A 26,472-nucleotide genomic window follows, 5' to 3' on the forward strand; every position below is an offset into this window, starting at 1 on the left:
CGGGATCATCAGTGTTAGGGCCAAAGTATCCAACCACAGAGAAAGAAGTATCACCCGACTTTATTTTAGCTATGGCCCATCTGTCTCTTGAATCTGCGCTCTCCCCTACTAATGTTAGATTAGATGATTTTTTAATAATAATTGATACACCCTTAATACTGCAAGACTGATTTGTGCAAGCACTGTTCCCAACCCATTTTTCACGTTTTATAATTTCAAGCCACTCTTCCTTAAGAAGGTGGGTTTCTTGCAGTATGGTTATATCGCTATTTATTAACTTAATATATTCAAAGATTTTTTGTCGCCTTCCCCTTGTTCTTAGCCCATTCACATTCCATATCACGAATTTTAACTCACCTATCTAGATAAAAGTTTATTGATCTGTATTTTGCCATGACCCTGTTTGCTATATATTTTGCATATCGGACACAATTTGTTTTCCTTTTTCCCCAATGCTCCCCACCCAAAGAAAATTTACTGTGCTCAAAGAAAGTGAAAAAACCCTTAACACTACCCCCACCTTGGAGAACCCTCCCTACAGTCATTGGACAAACCTGGTTGCCCTGTTTGAGGTCCGCTATCATGAGAGTTTAATTTAACTATCTTGGCTCTCGCACTTAGACATTACTTATTGCTTTTTGTTTTCATACACTCTAAAAGCGACTCCACTTCTTTCAGCTCTCTGACATTGTATGTCTGGTTGTTCCACATTATCCATTCATTTGGACAGTCGCCCCTTCGGCCCTCAAGTCTTGCATGCAGTTTCCTAGAGCCTACTGCCTGTCAGCCGTTGCCTTGGAGATGTCGGAGCAAATTTTATAGTTATAACCATCTTTTGAGAGTACCTGACTTCAAGGCCTTATTCAAAATACTTTCCGTTAAGGTGTAGGATTTGAAATTAACAAGCACTCTCCGCGGGTTTTTCCTAACTTTGTTTAGTCTAAAAGGGTCCCTATGTACCCTTTGTATGTCTTCATCTAAGATTTTTTTGTCCAATTCAGGAGTGAATTCTTTTAGCAAATTAACTATAAAACTCCTTATGTTCTGCCCTTCCCGACCTTCCGGGATATTTGACAGTCGTAGATTATTCCTCCTTGAGTTATTTTCCAAGGTCTCCACTTTATCCCTGAGTTCTTTTTCGGTTAATCTCAGTTTATCAATATCGTTTTGCAGAGTTTCAGATCTTCCCTGGTCTGCTCCAATGCGTTCTCAATAGCCACAACTCTGTCGACTAATGCATTGACCTTGGACTCCAAGGCTTCACACGTAGCCTGACATTTTTCTTGGTTTTTCTCCAACTTTGCAAAGCTAAGTTTCATTTCCTTAAAAAGTGAGCCCACCAAATCGCCAATCTCAGCCTGCGCATGTGTTTCTGATCTTTGATCCTTATTCTTCATGATCTGTTGCAGGTTATCTTCTCTTTCCGGTGCCTCCTCAATTTCTACGACATTCTCACTCTCCTCTCCCGGGTCCTTTGACATAAGAACTTGAAACCTATTCCATTATTGTTAGAGTTGAGGAGGACATTATCGATTGATTGGTGAGAGACCCTCCAGTAACACTCTCCAAATTAAGTGACCCGTTTCCTAGTATTGGCTTCTCTTGCACCTTAAAAAAGGAATGGAGAGAGGGAGTCACCTTCAGGTTAAATCCTTTCTTCAACTGCTCTTTTTGAGCTGTTTTTGCAGCTCTGGTTGAGATTACCGCTGCTGTGCCTCCTTTAGCTCTCTGACCCCTTTGTTTCCTGTTGATGTGTTTCCCTATGTCACCCTCCTGTAATGTAGTCAGCTCTTTGTCTTGTTCCTGTTCTCTCTCTGCCCCTATTTCTACTAAGGGACTATCATCATCCCCTGTGGGTGCCAGCTCCAAATTCAGACGCTTGTTTCTTAACGCATGGCAGGTTTCTTTAAGATCAGCAAAACTACCTTTAGTGTCTTCACCCTCATGAGATATTGAGACTGTCTTATCCTGTCTAGAAAACGTTTGTGCAGAGAGACTCTCTGTGTCTCCTTGCAACAGAGCCGCCGAATTTGTACTTGAGGTGGAAAGATCCCTTCGTTTGCCTCTTCCTTTCTTCCTAACTGAATTCATGCAGACAATGGGGCAGATTTATGAGCCCCTTGCGCCACTTTTGCGTCACTTTTAACATGGGAAAAGTGACGCAAAAGTGGCGCAAGGGGCTCATAAATCTGCTCCAATGTCTTTTAATTTTACGCTGTGTTCGAGTTGGAGCTTAGTTTTAGAGTGCACTTTAACCTCTTAGCTCACTTTCTTTATGCCATTAACATTTCCCCTGTATTTCTGCCCGTCGTTATTACCAATCCCTGGGAGCCCCGTGGTTTTCTGAATACTACGAGGGGACTTACATAGAGAGCCCCTGAGACCTACTCTTAGTGTTCCCCCGCGTTGATGCTGAAAGGCCAACGCAGCGACTATCCAGAGGCTTCCTATTTTCTCCGGTGCTCCCGAGCTGCAGAGACGCCGATTCCAGCCAGGACACGCCTCCGCCTCCGCCTCCGCCTCTGACTCCGACCTCCACCTCTGCCTCTGTACTGCATCCGTATTGCCGAGCCTCTGGATTCCTCGGGCGCTGCCACCGCTCAAAGAACCACCATGCGAGTTTCCTGGGTCTGTCTCACTCCTGCAGCCCCCTGAGTTTGCTCATGAACCCGGCGAGTGATCCTCGAATCCGCCTAAAACAACGTTTCCCATCAAAACTGCCTGCAAGAGCCGGCTGCGTCTTTACTGGTTCCCACGTTAGTGGAGCTCGCGACCTAGGCTCCTAGCCGGCCGCCATGTTCTCCCCTCAGTCTCTCGAGCTTTATCTGTTTTAAAATCAAGGCACCTTCTAGTTTCCAGGAGGAATTTAGCAAGTCTTTTTTCACTTCTTTGTTTAGTAAACCATAGATAAGTGGATTTGATAGTGGGATATCGTTAACATACACAATGCTTGCAAGCTTGTTTTCTTCCATTGACAGTTTTGAGGTTGGCTGCATGTAGATGCCCAGGTTGGATGAATAGAACAAAATAACAACCATGAGGTGGGAGGAGCAGGTGGTGAAGGCCTTGTGTTTCCCAGCTGTGGATCGTATCCTCAGTATGGTGTTGATGATAGAGCCGTAGGAAGTGAGCGTCAACAAGAAGGGGCTGAACCCAAATACTGTACCATAGATATAAGTCAGTGTTTCAATACCTGCAGTTTCAGAACAATATTTCCTAAATAATGCAGACAGATCACAGAAAAAATGATAAATGTTTCTAGTTCCACAGAAAGTTGCTTCTGATGAAAGGATGGTGTGGGCTAAAGGTACAACACAACCCATAAGCCAGCTTCCAACTGCTAGCACCAGGCTGACCGTCTTGTTCATGATGACTGTGTAATGCAACGGGTTACAGATCGCCACATACCTGTCATAAGCCATGGCAGAGAGAAGATATAACTCTACAATGGGGAAGAGCAAGGAAAGGTACATTTGAGTAATGCAAGCACAAAACAAAACCGTTTTTCTTTGCGTCAAAGTCATGTGCAGCATTTCAGGTTCCGTTACTGATATGCAACAAATTTTTAAGAACAATAAGTTGACGAGGAAGAGCCACATGGGCTTCTGTAGGCATGGTTCAACACACACCACATATATAAATAGCAGTGTTACCTAGGATGGCTTAGATGTATATTAAAAAAAATACAACAAACAAAAGGTCCTGTAATATGGGAAAACAGAAAATCCAAGAATAATGAACTCATTGGAGACGGCGTGATTAGATAGCACCATTAAGCCATTTCTTAGTGACCTTGAGAAAAAGAATACGGGATGCAAGCTGACGTTATTGCCCACAAATACGAAAACCCTTAAAAAAAACCATCTGATTGACTAGTTCTACAGTAACCAGATGGTTTACTTTCACCACTTTTCCAGTCCTGGACATTCCCCTTAGTGGTTTTTGTTTTTGGGTATGTTAAATAACTCAATTAGCTTTTTGAAGTGAATTGAGACTACATACTTGTGAATGCGCTGGTTTATTGAATAGAATCCCAGGACTGAAAAGCTAGTGTCCTGTTATAGAATCCCTGGTTTCTCTAGCTAGGGCTTAACTCTTTGGAAATATTGTTTAGATCTTTTTGCGCAAAATCAGTCAAACAAAGTACAATTTGGAGGCTTCTTTGAAATCAGATGGAAACTTATGGTAGCAAGTGGATGCAAATGGATAAACAGAATAATACTGCTAAGCTCCTCTATATATCAGCTGGATCTGAACTTATAATATTGGCTGGCCAGAGGACTGTTTGTAGTGTGTTTGCAATGATCAGGGAACAGTAATACATTAATTCTGATGGTGACCACATTTGACTCACAGTAAGTGTTACATGAGACTAAGGAATTCCAGTTTCCCCTACATCACACAATAGTGTGGTTTTTGGGCTCAGAATCTCAACCAAACCAGACTCCGATACTATCCACTCTAATAATGGGATCTTTTGTCTCTCAAATGAATCTTAAGACTTTTTTTGCCTTGAGACCAAATTTGTTAGAGGTATAAAGATACAGCGGTTGCTGGCTGTAGTACATACCACATCAAAGCATAAGGGAACCAAGGACTCCCCTGCTCAGCTCAGATCGAAGTCCTTGAGCTTTTGCCTTCAGAGTCCAGAAGGATTTGAAAGTTTGCTGTACATACACTGGTGCTAATACAAAAGTGATGTGCCACAAACTGACATTGGTGGTAAAAGCCTATAAAAATCAAATAATAAGAATGCTACTAGTAGGGACAAAATTCACAAAGCCTGACTTGGAAAATTTGAATTGCACAACTTTATTATTATAAGTAATGGCTGGAAGAGAGATCTGACCTTCTTAGAGTAATCCATGCCTTATTTGGCCTCTAGAAGCGCATGGTGTCACTAAAAGTATTTTAAACCCTATAAAGACTTTTCACGTCGAGCACCTAACAAACCGCTCAAAGGCTGTGGAACCATCTTTGGGCGGTGACGTGCTTCCATCTGAGAACACTTTGCTCCAAGAAAAGCACTACATGATAAGAAATTGGCAAAAATCCAAATTTGTAAAATGATATAGACTTGGTCTTTGAAGGTAGATTCTTCTGTTCCAAGCCTTTTCTTTTTTGTGCCCATGTCTTAAAATGGTCACATTGACCTACTCTGAAGCTGTGAAACCCATTTGGACATCACTTAGGTCCAGCTCCTTTAAATCTTTCAATCAGAAGGTAACATTTTCTAGCTGGCAGAACCTCACATAGGCTGGCTAGGTCCACACAGTTAGCATTCTGTCCATTGACCCTGATCCCTCGAACACGGCACTAAAATGATGCGACTTCTCTAAAGTGGTGAAGACGGAGAACTTAGTTTCAGGAATGGTTGTAATGTTGTATAATGTCCTTGAAGGTTTGTACCTAGCACCTGCTTTGGTCAACCTTTTTTTGAAACCTATGAACTTGGGCACGGATGATACCATTGGCTCCATTCTTCTTTATGCTCTAGAAAACATCCCCAATCTCTGGTCATGTATACGTAAACTCCATCCATTTATGGATGTTTGATCCTTTCCTTATAGTAAACTCACACAAAACAGATCCCTACTCATTTTACCCAAACACAAGAACAAATTAAAATATTCTCTATTAAACATACTGACAACAGAAGGCGTGTCACTATCATTTTCTTCTTCCGTAAAAACCAATGGTTTTTACTCCATACCCTAATATCATCCTCATATCATAATAATCAATTACCTAAGTCTTCTTTCAATGTCTTTCTTCACTTACTAAGAAAATTGAAAACTTTATTGATGTAAGGTCTCATCCACTTAAGATCTGACTTCAGATATTCCAGCTTAGAGGGTGCTCAACACTTCTCTCTTAAACCACTCAAAGTAATACTACACTTCACAGCTACACCTACCAATGACTGTAAAACAATCAATCATATCACACCAATTCTATGTGACCTATATTGATTACCATTACGAACAAGAACCAACCGCTGAAGGATCCCCCACACCTGGTCAACCTCATCATCTCAGGGAGCCAGAAAGATGTCAGAATCTGAAATTCCATACAATCTAAATGACCTCCTCTCAGAATTCATGCACAGAATCACCACATCTCCAATGCTGTAAGCCCAGCTTAGAACTCTCTCCCCTTGAAGCTATAACCAAACCCTTACTTCTCATCATCAGCGAACCCCTAAAAACACACAGCTTCCACTTTTATATGAATTCATTTACACTCCACTACAATTGAATCAACAACACATATTATGGCCCCATCTTTTGTAGCTAGTGACTATTTCATGATTTTGCTTCAAGAGAGGATGCTATTGTACTGTGGCTGTCTTCTGATGTAGAGTACTCAACGTTTAAGGCCTAATTGTTATGAGTTACTAACAGCATCAAAATATGCTCTAAAACTGCTGTTGCCATGTTTATTCTACTCTTCTGTATAGGCTTTTATCTGCTCTTGTAATCTTTACATTTAGGTTTCCTGTAAACAGCCATAATACTATTTGTGGTGAAGGTGCACTATATAAAACTCTTAAATATAGGCAATGAGCTATAACTCTAAGTTAAACATTGGGTACTAATTAATAGGATAATCCTTAGCACAGTAATTGTTTCAATGGACAATATTACTACTGTTGTTAGCTCTCTGGAGGAAAACATATGCAATTGTTTTGTGGTAACAACAGTATTGATTTTTTTTCATGCTTCAACAACTCTTTAAATCCAGGTGGTAATTAGTTATACAATTATTATGACGGTGGCACGGTACTCCATGTAAATAGCCTCAAGCCACACTACTGCCATGGGTAATGCCTAGCTACATGATGTTGTCTAATGAAAATAACATGTATGATTCATTGATTCAAGCAATAATTCATGAGTATCCTTGCTCACTTGAGGTTACGTTCATTGTTGTCATTCAGTATTTGGTTGGCAATTGCCAATGCTTGTTGTTCATGTCAGACAGTATTTGGTTTGCAATTGCCAATGCTTGTTTCTCATGTACTGGCTCTGCAATTGCCCATGCTTGTTGTTCATTTAATGACTAAGCACCATGTGGAACTCGTGCCAACAGTTTAAATCAAGACACATGTAGCCAGCCTTTCAACTGTCATGGTTAGAAACCTGCCACTCTTCATTAGCCTAATGATCAACGTGCCACCATGTAAAGTATTGCAAACAGGCGCAATCTAATTTGGTTTTATAATTGCTCAATCTCAACTTGTGGATCAACTGACAGCAAAACGTGTATATCTCGGTCTATTTAAATCTGCATTGTGCTTCTAGTTACTGCTTGGCTTCATTGTTCCTGACTTCTACTCACCTGATTCCAGCTAAGCAGTCCTGCCTTCCAATCCCCTAGGTCCCTGCAGACCTCTTCAGCATTTCTGGAATTCCCTGTAGCTCCTGGAAATGAAGAGGGTGACAGGAAGGTGAACTCGTTTTAATTATTTTCCACTTCTTCTGAAATCTTCAAAAGACAAGGTAAATAGAAATTCTAGGTAACAGCAGCACCTTCTGGAAAGACTTTGAAGTTCAGGCATATAATTGCTGAAGGATAATTGTGATGAACTACACTACACACTATTTAAATGGCCTCTATGCAGTGCATCATTATTTAGTAGAGAAATACATATTTCTCTTAAAAAGACTAGAGACTCGCACAGCAAGAACTGTTGTAGTATGACCTTCACTGGAGCAACCTGTGAAGCAATTTTAGTATGTTTATAAGTTGTTGGTTGTTTGTGCACAGTAAGCAGTTATTATAAGCAGGATAACAGTTCATATCTAAAAATTATGATTTATTTTATTCTTAGTAACTGAAAGAAGTCGAAAGAGAGACATCTAGGTATAAGAGTCAACTAAAGGTTTTAGTGTATGTAATGCTGTTCTACATACTGATTGTTTATGAATAATTCTTGGCATCACAGTAGGTTAATTGGACATTCTGTTATTGCAGACACTTATGCTGCTTCATGTGAATTCTCAAATGCTATCCAGAAATCCCGGTGTTACTTCCTGTTTGAAACCCAGAGTCCAGCACATCAAACAGTGCTATATCCTGTCTTGAGCCCAGAGTCCAGTACTCCAGACGTCACATCACTGAAAGCCTGTATTTCTCTCTCTCTCTTTCTCTCCCAACCCCCTTTCCCCTTGGGAACTTGTCAGATAGCAGTGTTGCAGTTCATTGCTGCCACATCAGGTCTCAGCAGGATCTGGGGAATAACGTTACCCCATCGGAACATCCCGGAGTTCAGGTGAGTGGCTCGCAACAGAAACCGAAGCCACAACATTATAGTTCCTTTTAGGCAACATCACTATGGACTCCAGGCCATTCCTTGATATTGATCAGGTAGATCTGTTAAACACCACTGAACTATTTACAGCTCTAGTTCAAAACCTTCAAGAATAAGTCCAGAAATAAAAAAATTAAAATCAAGAGCTTTGGCTCATCCCACACCTTTTACACAGTGGAGGGATCCCTCAAACCCATGCCTGGTTCTTAAGCTCCCTAAGTTTGGCACACATTTTACACAGCAACCTACTATAGCCCCTACCAATCCAGCTGATCAAGATGTACATTTCACAGTTAACACCCCTACTTCTGTACCCGTGGCTAATCCTGAAAAGTTCACTGGAGATAGTTCTCAGTTTGCTGCTATCATGAGTCAGTGGCAACTGCATTTTTTGTGTAAACCCCACATTTTCACCTCAGACACAGCTAAAGAAGCCTTCCTCATCTCCTGTCTTTGAGGGATGGCAGCTAATTGGGCAATTCCCCTCATAGAAAACAATGATCCAACTTAATATAACTTTGCCGTCTTCAAAAGAGCATTGACCCGCTTATTTGCTAAAAATGTCTTCATTCAGTCTAGCGATAATGAACTGCTGAATCTAAGACAGGATTCTAGGGACCTAATTACCTATATCGCCACTTTTAATCATTTAATACCAGGAACAAAAGGGCCTGAGGCGAAACAAACCTAATTCTTCTACAGAGAACTGATAGATGACTTGAAAGATAGTCTATCCTATATTGTTGACTTACATGAAGATTGTGCTGAGTTTATTGACCTGGTTGTTAAATTAGACTATATGATAGGTGAAAGAAAAGTAGAACGTCCTCAGGGCGAACCTGGAATAGCGGTCCTAAAGACAGAGAAAAAGGAACTAGAAGAAAAACACAAGAGCCTATGCAAATTGGAGGGATTAGAGGCTCTTTTCCCACTGAAGAAAAAGACTGCCGCCGTAAGGCTAATTTGTGTTTCCGTTGAGGTAAACCTGATAATTTTGCTCGAGTATGCACCCCAAAATCAACAACAAAAAAAAGCAATAGCTAGCGTAAACGTTCCAAAGCCACAGAAGGAAATCGACACTCTCGGGAAGTACGGAGATCCCCTCCCCGAGAGACTCGACCTTTCAGATCTCCCAATATCTCACCAATGTCTTAAAACATGTGCCCAGACATATGTACAATAGTATGTCTCTCATCTTCTCCCCACAGAATTGACAAATTGTGTCAGTGCTCATTGAATCTGGTGCTACTGGAAATGTCTTTGATGTGGCCTTGGCAGCCAAATTGGGAGTTCCATGCATCGCCAAGACAGAACCCGAACCAGTCCGTGCAGTAGATGGTTCAGCCCCATCTTCTGGCCTTATCCACTTTCACACCAACATATTAACCTTAGTATGTGACAATGGTCGCTCAGAAGAAACAACGTTTGATTTAATTGATACCCCTGAGTTTGGTGTCATCCTTGGTATACCATGGCTTGAACATCATAATCCCAAAATTGATTGGGTGTCTCGTACAGTCACCCTAGATTCGCTTTTCTGCATGACACCAGGTTATCAGGAAGCCCAGTGTACCGTGACACCCCTCCATTGTACAGCCACAGATGTCTCTACTTCTGTCCATCTCCCAGAAGAGGATCAGGATTTTCAAGATGTTTTTGGTCCTATCAAGGCTACACATGTACCCCCACACAGGGTTTATGACTGTCGCATAGAACTAGTTCCTGGAGCGATTCTTCTTTGTAGCAAGATATATGCACTAACCGAAACAGAAAATCAGTATCAGCGCAAATATTTAGACGAGTTTGGAACTGAAGTTCATCAATCAATCAATCAATCAGGGATCTATAAAGCGTGCTACTCACCTGGGAGGGTATCAAGTTGCTGGGGGGGAGGGGTGCAGCTCCGGTTCAATCGAAAAGCCAGGTCTTGAGGTTCATTCTGAAGGTGTGGAGGGTGGGGGAGCGTCTGATGTTGACGGGGAGTTCGTTCCAGGCTTTGGCTGTGACGTAGGAGAAAGCTCTTCCTTCTGCTCTGGTACGGGAGATGCAGGGGGTCTCTGCGAGGGCAATGTCGGCAAACCGGAGGTTCCTCTTGGGTACTTGGAAGGAGACTCTCTCGTTGAGTAATTTGGGTCCGATGTTGTGAAGGAATTTGTAGGTGTGGGTGAGCGGTTTGAAGGTTACTCTCTTCTTGACGGAGAGCCAGTGGAGTTCTCGTGGGTGTTGGGTCATGTGTTCGTGCCATGGGGTTCCAAGGATGAGTCTGGCTGCCGCGTTCTGGATGGTTTGGAGCTTGTGAGAGTTCTGTTGATTCCGGCATAGAGGTGTTGCCATAGTCCAGTACAGTCTATTGGTTATGAGAGCGTGGATGACGGTTCTTCTGCATTCGGGGGGATCCATTTGAAGGTCTTGCGGAGGATCTGGAGGCAGTTGAAGCTGGTGGAGGTGATAGAGTTGATCTGGCGGGTCATGGTGAGGGAGGAGTCGAGGATGATGTTGAGGTTCTGAGCTTGGTCTGTCGGGGTGGGTGGGCTCCTGGGGCGGAGAGCCATCAGGTGTTGCCCGAGGCAGAATAAGGTCCGAGGATGAGGACCTCAGTCTTCTTTGAGTTGAGCTTCAGGCAACTGCTTTTCATCCAGGCGGCAACGTCCCTCATTCCTTGCTGGAAGCAGAGTCTAGTGTATTCTGGTTTCTTGGTGAGAGAGAGGATGAGCTGGGTATCGTCGGCGTACGATACTATGCTGAGCCTGTGCTGGCTGATGATGGCTGCGAGGGGGACCATGTAGATGTTGAAAAGCATGGGGCTGAGTGATGACCCTTGGGGTACTCAGCAGTTTATCTCTGTGGGTTCAGAGAGGAATGCAGATAGTCTGATCCTCTGGGTTCTGCCGGAGAGGATGGATCAGATCCAGGAGAGGGCGGTTCCTCGTATCCCAGCGTCGTGGAGTCTGGCAGTGAGGGTGTGATGTGAGATGGTGTTGAAAGCTGCGGAGAAGTCTAGTAGGATGAGGGCCGCAGTGTGTCCCTGGTCGAGTACCATGCGGATGTCATTGGTGGCAGTGAGGAGGGCAGTTCTCTTCGATGAAGGCTGTCAGCTGGATGTTTACGAGTTTCTCGGTGACTTGAGTGACGAAGGGGAGGAGAGAGATGGGCTGGTAGTTTTTCAGGTCTATTGGGTTAGCCGTGGGCTTCTTAAGGAGGGGTTTGACTCTCTGCCAGCTTCCAGGTGTCTGGGAGGATGCTGGATTCGAAGGAGGCATTGATGGTACGTCCTAGGTCGGGTGCAATGGCTGCGGTGGCCTTGTGGTAGATGTGCGGTGGGCAGGGGTCAGTGGGGGCTCCTGAGTGGCTGTTCCTCATGGTCACAGTGGTGTGTTCGACGGCGGAAGGATTCCAGGTTGTGATGTTCGGCTCTTTGTCGGTGGTGGTAGCGAGGGGGGTGGTGTCAGTTGTCTGTTCGCTGAAGTTGTCGTAGAGGACCTTGATTTTCAAGTGGAAATAGGAGCTGAGCTTGTTGCATAGTTCCTGGGATGGTGTGACATCCGTGGCTTCACTGGGGGTTTGGTGAGTTGCTGTAAGACGTTGGAGAGTTCTTTAGCATTGGATGAGTTGGTGTTGATTTTGTTCTTGATGAAAGTCTGCTTGGTGTCCCTTATGCTCTGGTGGTATTCCTTCAGGGTGCTCCGGTAAATGTTTAGGTCTTCCGTGGTCGGTGGTGGTGGTGGCGAGGACACTCTACCTCCCCACTCTCTTTGCTCCTCTTCTTCGTGTCAAAAAAGTCAGGAGATTTACGGGCTTGCATTGATTATAGAATATTTAATAAGGACACTATTGGGGCGTAGCCAACAGCATGACCGGGTAGCAGCGTGCTCTACGAGCTCCGCCGGCCTTGCATAAATCCTGTCTTTTATCCTGCTCCTCGATGCTCAACAACCATACCAGTAATGATCGGAAGGTGCCCGGTGGCAGTGATGTGCAGAAAAACAACGGAACACGGGCATTCCATAATATAAACGGACTGTTTTCTTCGCCCACATCGGCATGACGCATCGTAAAATGGCGCCCGCCCGGAGCAGCTCGCAGAGACCAACTGGGCCCGTGATCCACCCACGTTGACAGTGGGAGACGGGGTGCGCGACAGAGGCAAGTGTTGAGTCATCAGCTCTTTGGCAGCGATTGGTGTGTCCCCCTCTGCTGGTACGGAGACGGGGAAAGGGGCCGAAGCGCCTGATGCGGATCAAGACCCTGAACGGAGTGGGAGCACGGAGCAAGTTTCGCTGCCTTCCGGCACCGCAAATGGCGATGGTCCTGGATGTCTGCCGGGTCCTGGTAAGGTAATCTGGAAGTGTGGGCGGGCCCCTCATACTTCCCCTTGTGCCACAGGTGGTGGTGTAGGTAGTGGGGGCTGTGCACAGCAGCCAAACGGCCCGGAAGAGGTCCATACAAAGTGGCAGCAGTGAGCTTGATAGACTTTCCCCCTGGGCTCACGGACTGAATTCCACGCTGCCGCGTTGATTCCACAGGGACCAGTGATATGGCTGATAGACTCTGCTCTCTCCCTCCCCCGCGCAGATTTTACTGTTACTGTTGTGGACCATTGTGGGGAGTGGTGCGGGAAGCAAGTGGGTCGAGAGGCCCTGGTGCATACTGCTGGACCTAGATCTCATTGAGACAGAGATTGCAACATCACGGTCCTGGTACAGTGGAATTTCAATGCGAATCAGCCACAAGGAACTGGGAGTCGACCCCATACTCCAGGTGTAACTCTGAGGAAACGCATTGACAGAGGCTACAGGGATACAGAGACCACATATCTGTCATCTCCTATGTGCCGTGGGACCCTGAGAACAACCTACATGGGTGCTAAGGGGCCTGAGATGGGGCCTGGCCTCTCCACCCTCCTGGGAATTTATATGTGCCCTGAATGAACATTGCAGTGGAGAGCAAAAGGGAGGTGAGAAACGTGAGCTGTGGTGCCCCCTCCGGAGATCGGACTCGGTTTTGGAGTCAAAGATATCATTGCACTGGCCCGTGTGACCTGACGGCCGCTGCCCACGCTGCTTTTGGAGCCCTGATATTCCACGGGGTGTGAGTCTCCAGGAGATCACTAGCAGTGCTCAAGGGGTCACGTCTGTGGAAGACACTCCCAGGCTGCCACCTGGATGACGGTGGTCCAAGATGGCGCGAGACAAGGAGCCTAAATTGTCATGACAGAGAAAACTGGACTGGTTTGCCAAGGTGCTCCCTGCGCAAGTGTGGGCGGAGGGTGGCCCTGTTCCCCCTCCAGATAACGCGGCCATACTACAAACGATTCATGCCTCACGGGAGAGCCTGGAGGGGAAGATGGCGGAGATACGCTTGGAGGTTACGTTATTGGGACATGATCTTCGGAAAGTCTCTGACAGGGTCACCGAGGCAGAAACATCATATCTCGGAACTTGAGGATACCTCCCATTCTACGCGGAAAGACGTGGCAGGACTCCTACCCTCGATGAAAGAGGTTGCCTGGAGAGTCAATGATGCTGAAAATAGGGCCCGCAGGAACAATCTTACATTTATTGGTTTTCCGGAAGACGCTGAATGCACTGATCCAGGCCAGTTTCTCCTAACATTTCTAAAGGAGGTCATGCCTGATACAAAGTTTTCGACCTGCTTTGTCATAGAGCAAGCACATCAGATGCCTAATGTACTCCCCCCACTGGGGGCTCTCCCTCTGCCCTTGATAGCTCGTTTTTTGAACTTTCAAGATAGAGATCTAATACTTCGCGAACAGAGGAAGAAAGGGAAGATTAAATATGAAAATATGAGAGTGATGGTATTTATTCCCAGACTATTCACACGATGTACAAAAGCAGAGACGCAGTTTTGATCCTATCAAGGTGAAACAGAGCACTCGGGATTCAATATATGTTGTTGTTCCCAGCTAAACTTAAAGTCATTTTCCAAGGCTCCACACTGTTCTTGTGTCCAGGGTTGAGGAACGTCCCTTGTTACGGTGTCGATCGCCCCAAACTTCAGGGCTGCACACAGAAAAGAGGATGGGTTCAAGCCAAGAAAGGTCTAAAGAAAAACGTTGGAGACGGGTGCTGAAAATGCGGAGTTCAGCTGGGGGAACGCCGGGGAGGTCCTTGAGATCCAGGGAGAGTAAGTCACCAATATCGGAATCGGAAGACAACGTCGTCCGGAATCCCTTGGCATGGACCCTCCGGAGATCGAGTGAGACTCTCAACAAGGAACTATCGAGAGGGAAAAGTCGATGGATGCGGACAGTGAACACCCACTGCTTGAAAGCATACAGTGGTTGGAAGCGCCAGACCTGGTCCTGCTTGAAACAAGTACGCAACAACTGCAACCGCCCAGCAATGGCGAAGAGGACTGAGAAGCAGGGGCCGGACACCCGTCACAAGACAGTAAGATATTCCCAGGGCCTGGCAGACACTGTAGATCTTTGGCCTGACAAAGGGAAGTACACTGTGTGTTCTTATCATATCATTATCTAGTTAATTGTATTGGGGAGGGAGGGAGGGTTACAGACCTCTTGGTGGATTACCCGTGCCAGAATTGTCATGTTGACAAGCAGGGGGGTGGTGTGGGTACCTGAAGAGTGTAGGGTGGGGGGTTTGTTGAACACTGTTACGAGATGTGAGTTCTGTTTGGTGCAAGGTGGAGGGGACTGTTTTTTCCAGTTAGATCACATGACTACCGAGATTGAGAAGAGAACAAGAGATGTGGGCAATGCTCCGAGGTAGTGCGAGACTTGCGACAATTTATTCTTGATATTGCAATGGCTGAGGGCAGGTATACCGTAATGACATGGAATGTCAATGGGTTAGGAAACAAAATTAAGCGAGGTCTAGTATCCGATTATCTTAATAGACGGAAACCCGATATATTATTTTTATAGGAGACACATCTGATGGGCTCGCACTGTTCCTTCTTGGGCAGGGGACACTACACTACCCTGGCACACGTAGGTTTTACCAAGGGCTCGAGGGGAGTGGCTAGTCCTATTAAAAAATCACCCCCCTTTCATGTTACACAACAACGGGTGGACCCAGACAGGACATATGTTGCTGTTCAGGGCATTTGGAATCGTAAAACGTTCCTCCTTATTAGTGCCTACGCTCCCCCACGATTACAACAATGTACGCTCGATAAACTGACAGACCTCCCACAACACAACTTATAGATGGGGACTTTAATGATGTGATTGACCCCCCCTTAGATCGCACCCAGATCCAGCCTGGTATGCATGGATACACACCATTTGCGAGATTCCGAGATGTCCTTGGGTTGAATGACATATGGTGCTGCTATCACCCAACCACACGTGCCTACTCCCATTTTTCAGGGGCTCGCAGTGTGTTCTCGAGAATTGTCCACCTCTTTGCTCTGGCGGGGGAGATCGGACAGGTGGACAGGGTGGAATACTTAGCTAGGGGCATCTCGGATCATTCCCCACTTCTACTAACGGTGGGGGGAAGGGGTGGTGCACAGACTGCGAACTGGAGATTGAGCGCATGGGCCCTAAAAGATAAAAGAGTTGCAAAGGAACTCAGAGTGGAGTCTGAGCTATATTTTAGGGAGAATGTCGGCTCCCTGCAGTCGGCAATTACTTTATGGGAAGCATTTAAAAGAGTACTCAGAGATAAAGCACAAAACATAATTGCACATAAAAAGAGACAGGAAATCCAAGAGATAGAAGCCCTAGAACGTAGGTTGTTAAGTCTTGAGGGGATGGAACCTCCGCACTGAGTAGCCACACCCTTCACCAAATCAAACTCACCAAAAAGGAATACCAAGCGCTAGTCACTCATGAGGTACAAACCCAGCAATTACCAATCCAACATCGGTTGTATGAGACGGGGAATAGGGCGGGGAAATTACTTGCTTGGCTGGGCAGGAAGGAACTGGAGTCGTGATGGGTAATGTCCATACATGAACAAAGCCTTACACACACTACACCCAAAGATATAGTGGGAGACTTTTCCCGATACTACACGGACCTTTATGTAGCTAGACCAGAAACGAGTGAGGCGCAAGTGATCCACTACTTAGAATCAATTGAGCTCCCCTCCCTCTCCCCAGAGGAAAAGGACATGTTGGAGGCAGATCTAACTCTTGAGGAGGTGACAGAGGCCATTAGCCGCCAAAAGTCTGGGAAAACCCTGGGCCCAAATGGACTTCCGGGTGGAAGTTTTTTTAATTAAATAGTAGTTTGCTAGCTCCGCAATTGCTCAACATGTTCAAGCTGTCAAAAGAGCAGGGGATCCTCTCAAAAGATCTCTGAACGACTACTGTAGTTATCATTCTTAAGGCAGGGAAGCCACCAGAGGATTGTGGGTCCTATCGACCTATATCACTGCTCAATATTGAAACCAAAATTTTAGCCACTATTTTGGTGATGTCAGTCATTACACCCCTGATACATAGAGACCAATCCGGGTTTATGCCAAAGCGAGCCACACGTTTTAACCCACGGAGACTGGCTAACTGGATGGATACGGTTCTGCACATTTTTAAAGAATACAGCCGCCACTTGGAATATAGGATTAACTGGAGTAAATCCACCCTGTACCCGGTGGGAGGGGAGGTGGAACCCCAGTCCTACTCAAGCTGCCTACGATTGTCTATGGAGGGATTCACCTACCGGTGGCTCTACATCACCTCTGAGGTGGCAACCAGTCTAGATCATAATTAGGGCTCCCGGTTTTATGGTATTTATTTTTTTGCCATTTCCGTCTGTATGTATCCATATTTATTTTTGGGGCATTTTTTCTGTATTTATCCACATTTATTTTTGCCACAAGCAGAAGGCAACGCTGCAGCTAGTATTTTTCCACATTTATTTAAATTGACAATGCACACATGCATTTGGTTGTTCTTGGTCAACACAATACATTCATCTGAAAACTTTGCCATTCGCAGAATGTCCCAAATACGCTTAAAAGTGCTATCACAAGCCATTTGTCTCAGAGCCTTGCAGTTTCTGTCATCTGCAGAGAGTGCTGTATCCTCTCCCCACTGAATACCATACTGTCCCACTGAGATAAACTCACACTCCCTTCAGCTACAACCCAATTGTGCCCTGCTATAAACACCTAGAAGCAACTCTATTCAAACTATGCACTAGACCAGAGTAATTTGCTGCCTGAAAAAAGTAACAACATTCTGGAAAAATCAAACACTCGAGGGAATACAACTTAAAGCTTTTACATTCATTATTCAGAAAGCTAAGGACATGAAAAGAAAAGTAGTGCTAGACTGGCAAACTCTGTAAGGTGGAGCTAATGTGTTTGGGTGTGAATAAAACCAATCTGGCCACTTTGCGACGACTCTGTCTTGTTTTATTTAGTTATGTGTTTATTGTTCGTATTTTAAAACCTTTTTTCTCCTCCTGAGGCCGCGTTTTGGAATAGAAACATGTCAGAAAAAGACTTTTGTAAGACGTGTCCTCTTTTTTTGGATCCATTTCACTGGGGAACGAATGACGGAAAGGAGAGGAAAGAACAGTCACGGTTTTCTACAAGTGAGGAGGAGCACGACAAAGAGAGGGAGGAAGAGGAAAAAAGAGGGGGGGGCAGCAGAATTGGACACTGTCCTTGTCTTGTCGAGGCAAGAAGGAAGAGACAGCAATGGCTTTGGGCAATGCAGTCAGGTCACAAACTCTGCAAAGACTCTGTTTCTGAGTCTCACTTACACCCTCTTCCCTGTATGTGTGTCTGACTGAGCCCTGCCTTCCAGCGCAGCCCGGGCTGAAAATACAAGGATCCGGTTTCTTCTCTCCGCTGCCCACTACCCCCTGTCCACCCCAGGTGTGTCTGCGAGAGTGAGAGCTCAGCCCGAGCCAAGGGAGGGGGGCTGAATGCGCTGTGTGTGAGAGTGATTCACTTCGCACAGGTGGGGCGCTGAGAACAATGCAGGCCTACTGGCGCTAGCAGCCACAGATCATCCAGGAGCTCAGGGCACTGATCCTCCTGCCACAACCCTCCATTGTGCAGGCACTTACTGAGCGTGAAAACAATGTAGCAGACATTGTGAGGGTGAGACGCAGGGAGGGGAACTGCACACAACACAATATGACGAGCTGAACGGGACAAACAGCAGCGCCAAAGTGAAATTTTCCCGTTATTACATATAAATACAGACAAAGGCAAACTTGTTTTCCGACTGTATTTATATGTAAAAATCAGTTTAAACGGAAAACCGGGAGCCCTAATCATAATATTGGGCGGGTCCTTTCAAATTTTCAAGAAGATGTTAAGAGGTGGAGGAGGCTCCCGCTGACAATCATGGGGAGGGCTGCTATGTATAAGATGGTCACACTTCCCCAGTTTCTCTATATTTTGTAAAATATTTACTGTAGAATACCGGAGGCTGTGTTTACAACTCTCAATAATGAATTGCGCTTACTTCTCTGGGATGGGGCCCATACACGTATAGCGTTGCAAACACTGCAGCGAAACCTGTATAATGGTGGTTTGGCCCTACCAGACATCTGAGCATATTATAGAGCAGCTCATTTCATTGTAATAAATTAATGGAACCACGTTCCGAGGGATCACCCCACCTATAGGTTGGAAAGACTGCAATTCCAGAAATGTACGCAGTTGCACTACATATATGGGGGCAAAGGTAGTAGCTGGCTTTTACCAGCTACCTAAAGAGTTCTGGAGGCCTGGAAAGGTGCTGAGAAACAAATTAAATGGGACATGAGACCTAAAAGGGAAACCCCTGTATGGGAAGAAGCAAGATTGCCTGAAGTGGGAAAGCTGAGAGCCTTTAGGCAGTGGGATCTAATAGGGATCTCTAATTTAGGGGATGTATTAGAAAAAGGCACGCTGGCAACATTTACTACGCTCCAGGCCACATATCCGCTCCATGCCAATCAATCTCAAGCTTATCTTAGACTGAAACATGACATGACTGGCAGGCTGAGGGACTAGACTCGGAGACACTACTGGAGTATGCCCCATTGGAAGGCAGGCTCCTGCAGGAAGAGATTCCCGCTCAAGCCATCTCACTGACCTCTAAAACTCTACTTAATAACATGCCTGATAAACTGGGCCTGCTTAGAGTTAAATTAGAACGCACCACTGGCCCAATGTAAGATATAGATTGGGAGGCAGCCCTTATGCACCCGCATGAAGTGGCAATTAAATTAAGGTTGCATCTTATTCAATATAAAATCCTTCACAGCACCTACTTCGACAGGGCTAGGCTACATACACTCCGGATTGTCTGAGATGCCACACAGAAACTGGTACATTTATACACACCCTATGGGAATTCAACAGGATACAGCTATACAGGAGTAAGGTAGTGAAGGAACTGAACAATATATTGGGAGCGCAACTTGATCTGGAAGTTCGCTTTCTTTTATTAGGAATCCCTATGGATGTGGACCTGCCACACCATAAACTTACGTTAGCCAACTTGGGGCTAGTGGTGGCCAAAAGGGACATAGCTCGCTACTGTGGGGCCCACCAAGTCCCCACACTTAAGGAATGGAGAACATGTTTAGATCTATATATGGTTGCGGAGCGAGTGACGTACAAAGCAAAGGGTTGTCCCCAGAAATTCTAAAAGATATGGGCCCGATGGATAAAATATTACGGTTTGGAACTGGGTGGGGAGGAGGAGGGAGTGGACTTATTATCGAGGAGATCAGGGAAGGAGCCTTGATAACTGTGATGCCTGACCCATTGTCGATAATAGTAGATACATTTGATGTGACCCTCAGCACATGTACATCTCAAAATCTAGAGTCTGACCTCTTGCATTCAATCGAAGAGAGCGTTGCTAGACTGTTTGTTCTATATCGAATGCTATTGCTCCACACTTACTTAATCTTCTGTACTCATGATTTCTCTGACTGTATGTTTATGTTGCAAACAATAAATGAACACATTTGTAAAAAGAAAATAAGGACACTATCAAGAATCAATATCCCTTGTCTCTAATACCAGTCCTGCTTGATCAGGTCTGGGGTTTAACTATATACACCTAACTAGACCTGCGTGGAGCATGCCACTTGGGAGATGAATGGATGATCGCATTTCAGACAGAATTTGGGCTTTTGAATACACTGTGATGCCCTTTGGGCGATATATTGCCCCAGCGGTCTTATATTACTTTATTAACGAAGTATTGCATTATTTTCTGGACATTTGTGCAGTCGTTTATATAGATGACATTCTTATACATTCCAAAAACAAACAAGAACGCGTACGGCATGTTCAGGGCATTTTACAGCGCTTCTGTGAACACCCCCTGTATGCCAAATTAGAATAATTTACCTTTAATGCAACATCAGTAGAATTCCTTGGGTACCATCTGTCATCCACAAGTTTCACCATGTACCCTAAAAAGGTGGACCCAGCCCTTTCATGGCCAACTCATGAGTCAGTAAAAGATGTTCAAAAAGTCCTGGGCTTTGCACATTTTTGCAGACGCTTTATTTAAAATTTCTCAGACATAGAGGTCTCAATAACTACTTTATTGAACAAGCATTTCCAATGCAATGGCCTCGGCATTGTTAAAGTTAGAGCTATTGGCATTGCTCATGACATTATTTTTGTTTATGTTTTTGTTTTTAAAACATTTAAAGAAACGGCATTGTTATTTACAATGTCAATAGCTTAATCACTCTCAAATGCGAGACCTATTGCATTTGCACCCACACACAGAGCCACACACACAAAGCCACCCACACACACAGATCCACCCACACGGAGCCACTCACATAGAGCAACCCACACACAAATAGAGCCACCCACAGAGCCACCTACACACACACACACACACACCAAGGTAGTTATATAGAGACACAGAGCACAGTTAATCATTGCCTAAATGCCAACTTCGATTAATGCTTTGGTCCATGAAAGGTCAGTTTTGCGTATTATATGCCCTTCCTCTACCATGACCGATTCATATCTCTTACTTCCTAAGGTGTCTCTTCTTCCACATGACTTGTCCTGGTGGCTTCATGCTCATTCATTTCTTTTGAGCCTTTTTGTGTTTGCCCTACAAAAAACGTGAATGTCTTTTGTTATCATTCCTTTACCTAGTTACATCAGCTTCGTAATCATTATTCTCGATACCTTTCTGTAATCCAGCCCCCACACACTATTTAATATTTTGTTTACCACAAATTCCCTTTTCATGTCTCATGATATAAATGATTTCCATACCACCCCCATGAATCTTCCTTTCACATTAGTTCAGCTTTTCTATCTTCTCATAATTCATTGAATCTATAAAAAAAAAAATTGCAGCCAAATTTAGTTAGAATGTTCCACTAAGATCTCAAATCTTACACCTTCGGGGTAAATTAACTGTAAAATCCGCTGTCAAACGAGAGAGCTAAGTGTAACAGGCATTGCTCTGAAAAGACGATTTACTCTGAAATGCAACCCCATCAGTGTTGTAAATAACAATGCCGTTTCTTTAAATGTTTTCAAAACAAAAACATAAACAAAAATAATGTCATGAGCAATGCCATTAGCTCTAACTTTAACAATGCCGAGACCATTGCATTGTAAATGCTTGTTATCAGGGCTACCATTTTCAGCCCTCATTCCGACTACAGCGGCTGACAAAGCTCTGTAAAAGCAAAACCGGGGCAGGACCCCTGTGTCCTTGATAGCGTGGCCTCATCGTGGTAGCCTGAATGAAATAAGAACATGTGCATGGATTTCTAACGAGTGAGCTGTGCTGGAGAGGCTACCGCGAACGTGATCGCCTCTAGGAGCCCCTCAAGCTAACTGATATAGAGGGAGATAACCACTGTGCCCAGGATCACACAATGCAGCTAAGTAAACCGAGATTAGACCTTGGACCTCCTAGTTCGACTGCAGTTTAACCCCATTTTGTGCGTCCTGAGAGTTAGCTGGAGCCAAATAAACAGGAAACGTCTAGAGAAAGCGCAGAGAGTGCGGGAATTATCTTAAAAAAGCGACTGAGTTGCGTCGCTAAGGATCTTCATAATACAACAGAATTAAACACCACATTGTTTTGCATGTCCTGCTCTTACTATTTCAGCAAGTGCTACAAATACTACGTTGGACAAAAGAAAGTAAAATAAAATATCTGGTTGATAAATATCACTAGATATCCGGGTCTGTTTTTATCCTGACGTATGAAGAGCGTTAGATTTCTGGACACAAGTAACCTGTTTACAATATGCAGCAAGTGAAAATATGTAAGAAAGCAATACATGGAACATATGAAGAGGCGCCGCTTTGTCTAACTCTGAGAAGTAAAGGGCACTGCCCCCACTCGCCGTCAGCTCGGCCTCGCAGGCCGGGTTCAGCGCCTCGTCCAGGGCGCACAGCTGGTCCCAGCTCCTCCACGTCAGTAGTTTGACGAACTCCATCTCCGGCTTCTGCTTCATGTTGGCTTTCGAAGCCCCGATTTCAATCCGAAAATGTTTAATAACTCAATAACGCTCTGCCCCCCGTTCAAAGCTATCGTCGTTAGTTTTGGGGTGCACCCGTCTGCCCCATCGTAGCCCTGGAGCACGTGGCCCTCTCTTCGCCAGTGGAGAGCTGCCCGCGATAGTCCGCACGGTCCGGCTGCTGCTGCTGCGTCTGCTGGGATGAGTCTGGAATCCCTCCCTTAAGCTGATGCGACTCGGGGAGAGGGGGAGGGCAGTCTTGCTTATGAGTAGGAGTATCCACTCAGAGCCTTAGCGCCGAGGTCGGCATGTCTGTTAGTGTGGCAGTCCTCGGAAGGCAGCCTTGTTTAGTTCGGTTGTGAACATTCGAAGTGAGACCAGCAGGAGACCAGAGCAGCAGCCGGACACAGGAGCACCGAGGGAGCCGAGAGCAGGGGGAGGGGACGAGCACCAGCCGGGCCGTGTGGACGGGGATGACGCCATGAACACCACCATTTTTCTCCGAGGTCAAGCAGAAATGCCTCGGAGAAACGCAGCATCATTTTCGGATTCGGGGGCGTGTTTTTCTTTCTCTCCTCTTCCCATTGGCTGGAATGTTTACATTCCAGAGGAGAGAAAGAAACTAAAAAACACGCCCAAATCTGAAAAAGACGGGGCTTAAATGGACAGACGCCCCTCTCCTCCAATGGCTGGCCTCCGTTTAGGAAGCCAGCCAATGGAGAAGAGGGGCGGGTTCAAGCCCCACTACTAGAAAACATTAAATCTCGCAAGCGAGATTGCGCAAGCGCAGCCTTCGCTAGCCGAGACCTAAAAAGGGACAGCCATTTATCTGGTACAAAGCGGCTGAACAGGCTTTTACTACCGTTAAACAGAGGTTTACGTCTGCACCCATATTAAGCCACCAGACCACGATCAACAATTTTATGTTGAAGCTGATGCTTCACAATTTGCTTTGGGTTGTGTGTTATCACAAAAAGACCCTCAAACTGAACATCTTCATCCTGTATCCTTCTACTCAAAGAAACTACTCCCAGCAGAACAAAAATATACAATTGCAGAAAGATAATTATTAGCTATTGAAACAGCATTCATGGAATGGCGATAACATTGGCTGGGAGCTAAACATATTATTACCATTTACACTGATCACAAAAACGTACAATTCTTCAGCTCTGTCAAGGCTTTAACCCCACGACAGATGTGATGGCTTCACTTCTTTAGTGACTTTGATTTTCTAATTACATACAGACCTGGGACAAAACAACTGCAATTAGACATTCTATCACGTTTAGGACACCACAAAGAATCCAGTGACACTAGTGAACCACCCAGCATAATCCCTGCAGATAAAGTTGTAGCGCAAATACCTCTTTTTAACACATTATTTTTCCCTGCCGTGAATTACAATGCAGTCGTTACAACAACCGCGTTGTAACCACGCATACCATTACCCCGCAAGTCGTAACAACGACTTGTGGAGGGGGGGCGCTGCCTGTTTGAATAGTATAATTTACTGTTCCATCTCCAGTCTGTGAGGACGATAAGGAAGGTGTTGGATTTTAAATCCAACACCTTCTGCCCCCTCCGCAAGTCGTTGTTCCGACTTGCGGAGTAATGGTATGCGTGGTTACAACGCGGTCGTTGTAACAACCGTGTTGTGATTCCCTGCAGAGAAAACCTTTTGTGGTAAACGTTGTTTACCAGTTGTCACCCTTACCACTGTTGACATCTTTATGGATGGTATTAGGAAGGCATATCAGGACTGTACCCCAGAACAATGGCTTAAAAAAGCATCTAACACAATAGAACACGGTTCCTAGTTATAACATCAACTGTTTAGCTGGAATCATGATTTGGCTCTTAATGGTCATCCTGATATATATAAAGCATTGGAAAAATGTTTGTGAATTTTTGGTGGGAATCTATTCACTAAGATGTACACCGATATGTTAATACGTGCCCTACATGTGCCCGTAATAAGTTCTCATATATAACCCCTTTGGCCTTCTTCAACTTTTGCATATTCTTCTAACACCTTGGCACATTCTGAGCATGGATTTCATTACAGATTTACCTGAATCCAACAAATATACAACTTTCTTAGTAGTAGTGGACTTGTTGTCCAAAATGGAACACTTTATACCTCTCAAGAAACTACCCACAGCTGCAGAACTCAGTACCATTTCTTTCACATTATAGTCAAATTACACGGTCTACCAACAAAAATCATCTCTGACAGCGATGGTCAAATCGTTTCCAAATTTTGGAAGGCCTTTTGTTCCTTAATTGGTACAGAGATCACCGTATTTACCGCTTATCAACCCCAAATGGATGGTCAGAAGGAGAAAGTTAACCAAACACTTGAGCAAACCCCCTGATGTTTCCTCTCCACAGTAACAAGTGCTTGGGATCAGGCCCTTCCTTTAGTGGAATTTGCATATAACAACACAGTGCACTGCAGATTGGGGTGTTCACCATTTTACTTCATCACTGGTCTCCATCCTCGTACCTTTCCAGTGATACTATCAAATACTACCACTTCTGTTCCTCAGTCACTGAGTGACTAATCATCCTACAAGATATTCAGTGGATAGCAAAATGCAGTTTGGCCCAACGCAAAGTCCAAATGAAAGTACAGGCAGATAAACACAGGCGTCCTAAACCACCCTACTACAAGGTTGGGGATCGCGTTTGGCTCTCCACTCGGAACATCAGTTTAGAAGGCCCCAGAAAACTACATAATGTATAAAAAATGGGAGGGACCCCACTGCCCAAGAGACAGGGTACCACAAATGTGTAAAGAAAGAAATTCTCTTGGGTATGTATAACCACCTAGACCACAATTATACCAAGTTCAATCAAACCATGCAAACAAATTCAACCGAGGATCCGAAATGCCCAAGTAAATAGCCGCATATAAATCAAAGACAAGGAAACAAAATCAAATAAAAATTGATATGTTTTATTAACAACGATATATCCACATATCTACAGCCCTACAATTGAGTTCATACATACATTCAACATGAAATACAAAGACAATTAGTATAAAAATATAATATTAGAGAGCAAGGGTATGATGTGAAATCAGTGTATTCATCACGGAATGGTGTAAATCCAGTATAAATCAATGTATATATCACAGGTCTATTCTTTGTACAATAGATCCAAATATGAGGCAGTTTCTGGATTTTAGACCAATTCCGAATTGCACAGGCGTCGACGCGTTTCGGTGATAAATTCTTATTTAGATCCCACCTTCATCAGGACAAAGATAAAAACTCTCCAATTTTCCTAAACAATTTAAAAACCTAATAAGGCAATAAAAGAAAGACTTATTTTAGACCATAAAGATGATTTTTTGTTTTTTTTTAAGAAAACTTCAAAAACAACAATCACAATTGTAATCATAATACTGTGAGTCATCTGAATATATTATTACATACATAATCTTAAATTAACAATAGATTTTTTTAAAAAGGAGACTTATATTCCCGGCACTAAGTTGATAAAACGGGAATCCTACTAATAACAAACACCTATCGGGCATAAAGCCCTAGTAAATCTTTGTCTATGAGTGCATGCGGCCACTGTGGGGGGGTAGGGGGGTTCTTTTCAGATTCATACCCACTCCAAACATACAAACTAATTCGCCCTGTCCAATTGAATTACCTTACAGGTGCCAAAATGTAGAGGTGCACGAATACATTAAAATTAACTAATGAAACCTTATATTGTATGTCCATCTCTATCACAA

General features: G+C 44.5%; 1 protein-coding gene across 1 annotated transcript; it reads right to left on the reverse strand.

The window, feature by feature from the left end:
• Nucleotides 1-2,774: 2,774 nt before the first annotated feature.
• Nucleotides 2,775-22,712, reverse strand: LOC146825653 (olfactory receptor 5AR1-like). The gene is made up of 2 exons (XM_085606414.1): nucleotides 22,598-22,712; nucleotides 2,775-3,442 (listed from the first exon to the last, which is right to left on the reverse strand). The coding sequence occupies exons 1-2, from the start codon at nucleotides 22,710-22,712 to the stop codon at nucleotides 2,775-2,777; spliced, it is 783 nt and encodes a 260-aa protein (XP_085462540.1).
• Between the last annotated feature and the right edge of the window lie 3,760 nt (nucleotides 22,713-26,472).

Source organism: Triturus cristatus, chromosome 5_2 (genome assembly GCF_964204655.1).
Source record: "Triturus cristatus chromosome 5_2, aTriCri1.1, whole genome shotgun sequence".
Taxonomy (NCBI): domain Eukaryota; kingdom Metazoa; phylum Chordata; class Amphibia; order Caudata; family Salamandridae; genus Triturus; species Triturus cristatus.